This window comes from Triticum dicoccoides, unplaced genomic scaffold, assembly GCF_002162155.2.
Source record: "Triticum dicoccoides isolate Atlit2015 ecotype Zavitan unplaced genomic scaffold, WEW_v2.0 scaffold80485, whole genome shotgun sequence".
In the NCBI taxonomy this organism is placed as follows: domain Eukaryota; kingdom Viridiplantae; phylum Streptophyta; class Magnoliopsida; order Poales; family Poaceae; genus Triticum; species Triticum dicoccoides.
The window spans coordinates 1,819-8,669 of record NW_021301315.1 but is presented as its reverse complement, the minus strand read 5'-3'; the positions used below and the strand labels follow the sequence as shown (position 1 = coordinate 8,669).

The following is a 6,851-nucleotide window of genomic DNA, read 5'->3' as shown; positions in this document are numbered from 1 at the left end:
GGGCGAAGAGCTCATATGGGAGGGAAGGGGGATGGTGGCGCAAGTTAAGGCAGTGAGTTCAGGTGGGGGGGGGGGGTTAAATAGGCGGAGGCAATTGGCGAGAGATGACGAAATTACTCCCACCAATTTTTCGGGGACTCGCGCGATTTCGCGCTCTCCCCGATCGCACGAGCTTGATGCCGCGTTCCCCTCCATGCACACGGAGAGCTTGGCTCCCGAGAAATTGCCGGTTAGAGGGTTTCTCACGGGCTGGCTGAGCGGTGCTTTGAGGTTCATGCGGGCCAAGATGTCAATGCAACCCAGCTAACCAAAAGGGCGAATTTGGTCTCTCGGAGCCTGCATGGGGATGCGAGCAACCAACCACGTCCTTGATGTAACTTTTAATTGTATCAGAGATCTTTCTTGTCCGTGTGTGGTTCAGTCTCTCCAATTTGATGCAATTTATCCAATTAGTGAAAAGGTAGAAAAAGTTGCTCCCAGTAGTTTCTTCCAACGGGGAACTAGGAAGATGAGCAATGATTTATTGGAACGTATGCTCTTCAGGAAGCTGCCCCGCTTTGTAAATGACATCTCGAATCCTTTCACGTGGATCCAATCCAATCTGAACTCTGAAGATGAATTTATCTCAGGACTGCAGCAAGTCTGAAGCCTCCAGATGTTGATGTCTGGTACCAATACAGTTGTTCCATTTTCCTTCTTCTCCTTCGTCGTCGTCCGAGAGCTGGATCCGGCCGTGGATGGCACTACTAAAGATTGCGGTTTCCACAACTTGGGACGATGCAAGCGAAAGAGTATAAATGTTCATCTTCTTCAGATGACTTGGAACACTTCAAAGATGCACAGCATGTACAATTCTACAGTCTACTATTGGAATATATTGGACTATCATACAGGTTCAGACACAACCAGGGTAACCAGCAGAGACACAAAGAATCACAAATAAACCAATCACGGAAACTAATTAAGCGATTGCATTCATCCTTGTATATGTGCCAATTGATCAATCCAGTGGCACCAGAAAGAATGCACAAGTATATGGCTATCTGCTTCATTACTGTATTCATCAGCAGCAGAAGGATGTTCACCTTATACCAGCCAACAGAAGAAGGATGCACAAGTAAGTATATCCTATGCCTACCCCAACTTCATCGGTGCATCTACTCTAACCCTATACAACTAAACTCAGCAACACTCTCATTCAACGGCAGCAGCCCACCTCAACTTTAATCCGGCAAAATCTGTTGACTTCAACTCTGATCAGCAGGATGTTCTTTCTAGGAAGTCTCTTGACTTGAACTCTGATCAGCAGCATGTTATCCCTAGGAAGCCTGATGACTTCAACTCTGACCAGCAGGCTCTTCTCTCTGGGAAGCCTGATGACTTGAACTCTGATCAGCAGGATCTTCTCTCTTGGAAGCCTGATGACTTGAACTCTCAGCAGAAGGAGCACGTGGGTAGATGATGTTGTAGTGATTTCCCGTGTACAGCAGGGTCACACTCGGACGGGGAAATCCAGGACCAGTGTAGATATCTCGAGCATATCCTTGTTGGAATGATTCCGCTCTGAGGGGGACCTCAAGCGCTGTGGCCAAAGCCACCAACATAACATGGTCCGCGTCCACACGAGCTGGAATGACCTGCTCGAAGCACCACTGTTTGTGCAACAACAAGTCAGGTAAAATGAGTGTCGTGTATCCAACAATGTATGCACTTGAAATTCAGCAGGAGGTAATCTAAGGGAAGGGGATGCTGATACTGACAACTTCCAGACTGCAATTTCCTTGGTCGACCTCTGGTATATTCGGTACATAATCCTCACTGTGCGAGCATATGTGGATAGCTACTAGTAATCTGAGGAAAGCAAAAACTAACCAATAAAATGTGTCAGAAACATGAATTACGATGAACAGAAGGAAATGTAAGTTCAAGGGTGTTTCTCTCACTGTCTTGCGTCTCATCATACGTGCTGAAGAACTGGAGAAGTTCCTCTTTACGGCAACTAAAAATGGCACATATTATGTCAGTGAGATGGAATGTGTTCATCTACAATACTTCGATGGAATTGCAGAAAACCATAAGAATCAAAAACCTGCTAGTTGATTCCGTGCCCTTCCATCTCATTACTTTCTCAATCAGCTCCTTAAATGCCTGAAAGAATCAGCAACTCGATTATTCATGGTTGATAATCATTACATACCATAGGATACAATAATACATACAGAATATTGATCAATGGCAGGATATAAAAGAACACAGCTAAGACACCTCCCTGAGAAGCTTCAGTCATTACAGATATACTATAGCATAGTAACAGAACAGTGAGGTGGCTGTACAATAATAACCAGCAGGCGTGCATTGTTGCAGTGCTCAAACAAGCATAAAATTATGTTATTTCCCAATTATATTGCTGTTGTTCCTTTGCAAGTAAATTTCTCTTAAGGTTGTTGTTACAATCGGGTTGTTAACTTCATAATAAGCTTCAAATTTGAGTTTGTGCCAACATTGTGTAAAACTGTGACGGCATGCCACTACTGTTAAGCAATTGTGCATCTCCTGCAAATGACAAACAAAGATAGTGAGATGCCAGATGATGCTTGAAGTGTACTTTGTAACCTGAAGAGAATCATCATCCCTTGCAAGCATGTTTATCCAAGAAAGAACAAATATGGAGGAGGTGAGAACTTACTCTGCTGGTCCTGGAAAACTCAGAGTTCCATCCAAGATTTGCATGCTGCACAGACATTCTTTCAACAACATCAAGGAGACGATGCTCCTCATCTGTGTCCTGCCTATCAATAACTTGCTCCTGTTGTACATTCGCATAAACAGAGAAAGTTAAATAACTAAACCTACATCATATGCTAAGAAAAAGAGAGGAGGTCAATTACTAGGTAGGAAAATATGAAGCTCCTGTAGAAACACTCCCCATCTCCAATCACCAGTCTAATTTCCGAATAGGCATCAAGATGGTTCGCCTTGTAAGAAGAAACCATATAACGATTCCTTACTTCATTGATGGGACGTGTCTGCAAGAACCACACAAATACAAGAATTCAAATTACGGAGTATTTTTTAACATGGAAACAACATATCTAAAAAGGTGATGGAAAGTTTGTTTTTATTCCAATATTCGGTTTTTAAAACCACTGCCATATATAATCCCATCACTGATATTGATCTGTTGCTGTTCAATAAGAAAAGAAGAAGATATCTGTTAATGTCTGATAAACTCAACAACAGTACAAGTACGATTTAGCTTCCATCAATTTGGTACACAGTTTACTATCCATAAAAGAGAGAATAATCTGTCTGAACAGTTCATCGTACAGGAACCATGAATCAAGTATCTTGTGATCTCAGACTTTCATCCTGATATTTCATGCACTTCAAATTTGAACATCACATTAGGCAAAATGTTGACAAACCTGGTGCTCCACATGTGCTGAACCTATTTGCTTTCCTTCTCTACGAAAAATCTATTTGATAAGAAATAAAGAGAAAGAAATTAATGTCTGATAAACTCAACAACAGTACAAGTACGATTCAGCTTCCATCAAACTATCACAACCAAGAGTTAACATAAAGTTTAGTATCCATAAAAGAGAAAATAATCTTTCTGAACAGTTCATCGTACAGGAACCATGAATCAAAGTATCTTGTGATCTCGGACTTTCATCCTGATATTTCACGCACTTCAAATTTGAACATCACACTAGGTAAAATGGAGACAAACCTGGTGCTTCACATGTTCTGAACATATTTGCCTTCCTTCTCTACGAAAAATCTATTTGACAAGAAATGAAGAGAACGAAGTTAAAGTCCATACATCCGGGCAGTCTTACAATTGTACAGAATCAACAAGAAACCAAGCATTTTCCTTTTCCCAGTAAAAAAACAAGAATGTAATAGCAAGACGACAAACGTTCAAGTCCAAAGCTCTTTATTTTCAGCAACTATTTAAAAGAAATTATATTCTGAGGCTTCTGAGCGAGTTCCAGGTACCAATCAACCAAATGGCGAAACTTCTCAACCAAATCCTGAAGTGGTCAGAGATTTTGCATGTAAATGGCAAATTATTTACAGAAATTATATTTGGCTATGCAGTGCTGAACAAATGTCTAGACTAAATCTTTTGATAGCAATATCTGTTTACAAAGGAAGATCGTACATTCGACTTCAGGCTCTGTTACAAAAATATTGCAGTAATCAGGACATGACCTCCTGATTTCCACAAACAACAAGGACGTGTGTACTGCTCCCAACATTTGCCCAAGATTCCTCCTCTACTCTAGGATGCCACATGATGCTCAAACCAAGATCTTCTATGCAGTTGACTTGCCTTGGTTAAACTAACAGGTCCAGAATTAAACTAACAGTTCACATTTGCCACATGATTGCTCTTTTGCCTTGGTTAAACTAACAGGTCACATTTGCCACATTTGCCTTGGTTAAACTAACAGGTCCAGAATTAACATGAACAAACAGAAATCAAGAATCCCAATTCCAGTTTCCATGCACATAAAATAGGTAAGTACAAGAATGCTGGTCATACCACCCAAGAATCACAAGTGCGAAGAGTAAACAAGATTCAGGTCATACCTTGTTTTTGAGCCAACTCCAGAGCGATTTCCCCTTTTCAGGCCTGGGTCTCACCTTAACTTGAGGTAGTTTCTTCTCCTACTCCACAGAGTTAGCATCAGGATTCACACATTTCGTATTAGCAAGGTGAAAGGACTAACAAGATTGAAAAATGTGGAGTTATCCAACTCCTCTCTACTCTTGCCGATTTTTATATGAATTGAGTTTCGATTTTCGAGGCTTCATAGTCAGAATCAAACTTTCAGGTAACAGATGACCTCCTGATTTCCACACATTTTCGCTTCAAAATATGATGCAGATTTCGGAAAGACCCACGAGCAACAAGGGCGTGCGTACTGCTGCCAACATTTGCCCAAGATTCCTCCTCTACTCTAGGATGCCACATGATGCTCTAACCAAGATTCCTTGCCTTGATTAAATTAGCAGGTCCAGAATTAACACGAACAAAGAGAAATCAAGAATCCCAATTCCAGTTTCTGTGCACATAAAGTAGGTAAGTAAAAGAATGCTCATATGGCTATACCACCCAAGAAAATCACAAGTGCGAAGAGTAAACAAGATTCAGGTCATACCTTGTTCTTGAGCCGACTCCAGAGCGATTTCCCCTTTTCAGGCCTGGGTCTCACCTTAACTTGAGGTAGTTTCTTCTCCTACTCCACAGAGTTAGCATCAGGATTCACACATTTTGTATTAGCAAGGTGAAAGGACTAAGAAGATTAAAAAATGTGGAGCTATCCAAATCCTCTCTACTCTTGCTGATTTTTATATGAATTGAGTTCCTTCCCCGGACCCTGCGCAAGCGGGAGCTACATGCACCGGGCTGCCCTTTTTTTATTTGAGTTTCGACTTTCGAGGCTTCGTAGTAAGATTCAAACTTTCAGGTAACAGATGACCAAAGGCCCAAACTTCTCGACCAAACTCTAGGGTGGAGTAAGAGATCAAAGGCTTTTGCATAAAAGTGGCTGAGGATCCAGATAATGTATGTCAAGTTAAGTAATCCAGTGCAAACATTCAGACTAATTTCTCCTATAATTCAACTCATTTACACTGAAAACTGATTCATTTTGGCTTAAGGATTTTCTTGTTAAAGTATCACAGCAACTACTGCCACCACATATCCTCATATATACCTCCCCACATTTCCACTTTCAGCAAAATATGTCATCACACTGAATAGAAGAATCAGTTAGAACAAGACTGGACACCTAAATCTTGAATAGTTTCGAATAATCACAACAAGGTGTTCGTTCGTTCTAAATTCTTACTGTACCGCAAGAGGAACTCCGAGTCACAATCATGAAACTGTCCCCAACATTTGCCCAAGATTCCGCTTGTATATTACTCTAAATCATCCCCAAGATTCCAACAAACTTAAGAGATCACAGTTCCACACCCCGAACAAGAAAATGGCCAGGGTTCCGTACTCCAAATCACAAGCGAGCAAGCAAGAAAAGACCAGATTCAGGCTATACCTTCTCCTTTCCCGGGAGCGCGTCCTTGGCGTGTGGCGATTCCACCTGCTCGAGAAGAAACCAAGAAACGCTCAAGAACGCACTCCAGGAACTCCAAGAAACTCAAAGAAACACCATCGCGAACGCCCATCACCTGCTCCTCCTCGCACTCCTCGATGATAACCGACTGCCCCGCTCGTACCACCTGCTGGAACACCCGCGTGTAGTCGAACTGCAGCGTCGCGTCCCTCGGCACCACCATCCTCCTCCCCGCCGAGGAGCTTGACCCCCCGGCTTCGAAGGCGGAGGCGGAGTCGGGGATGCTGCCCGCGGAGCTTGGGGAAAAAGATGGCGGAACGGCGGCGATTCCCTTGCCCTTCCGGGGGTCCACCACCGTGGCGGGGCTCGACCCATCGGCGCCGCCTCCGGCCTGCTCGAGGTGGAGGGGCGCCGCGCGGGGAGGCGGCGGCGCAGCAGAGCTCGGGGCCCCATCCCCATTGGAGGAGGCGGCGGCGTTGGAGGCCGGTTCTTCGATGCGGTCCTCCTCGACCGGTTCTGCTGCTCCTGAACCTGAACCTGAACCGGGTGGCTCCATCGCGGCGGGAGAAACTTGGAGGACTCGCGTGGCAATTCCGCAAACTCGCGAGGGCGTGGAGAAGAAAGGTGTGCGGGGTGCGGGATGGAAAAAGGGAGAAGGGTTGACGGCTATTTATTTGGAAATTCTGATGGCGGTTTGGTCCCTTGGAAGTTCCTGTTTTGCAAACAACTCCACATTGAACCAAGCATTAGTACAGGGCAGGC

At 43.7% G+C, this 6,851-nt stretch overlaps 1 protein-coding gene across 1 annotated transcript; it reads right to left on the bottom strand.

Annotated features, from left to right (window-relative positions):
* Positions 1-933: 933 nt before the first annotated feature.
* Positions 934-6,648, bottom strand: LOC119347952. The gene is made up of 12 exons (XM_037616417.1): positions 6,205-6,648; positions 6,072-6,116; positions 5,172-5,249; positions 4,600-4,677; positions 3,734-3,784; positions 3,426-3,476; positions 2,889-3,026; positions 2,687-2,806; positions 2,090-2,148; positions 1,944-1,999; positions 1,761-1,867; positions 934-1,652 (listed from the first exon to the last, which is right to left on the bottom strand). The coding sequence occupies exons 1-12, from the start codon at positions 6,643-6,645 to the stop codon at positions 1,338-1,340; spliced, it is 1,539 nt and encodes a 512-aa protein (XP_037472314.1). The 5' UTR covers positions 6,646-6,648; the 3' UTR covers positions 934-1,337.
* Between the last annotated feature and the right edge of the window lie 203 nt (positions 6,649-6,851).

Excerpts from the sequence above, each read along its gene's own strand:
- LOC119347952 (XM_037616417.1), bottom strand. The coding sequence starts at position 6,645 with ATGGAGCCACCCGGTTCAGGTTCAGGTTCAGGAGCAGCAGAACCGGTC. Across the intron at positions 3,477-3,733 it reads CAGAACATGTGAAGCACCAG|ATTTTTCGTAGAGAAGGAAA; the intron begins GTTTGTCTCCAT and ends CTTATCAAATAG. Across the intron at positions 1,868-1,943 it reads GTATGATGAGACGCAAGACA|TTTTTGCTTTCCTCAGATTA; the intron begins GTGAGAGAAACA and ends TTTATTGGTTAG.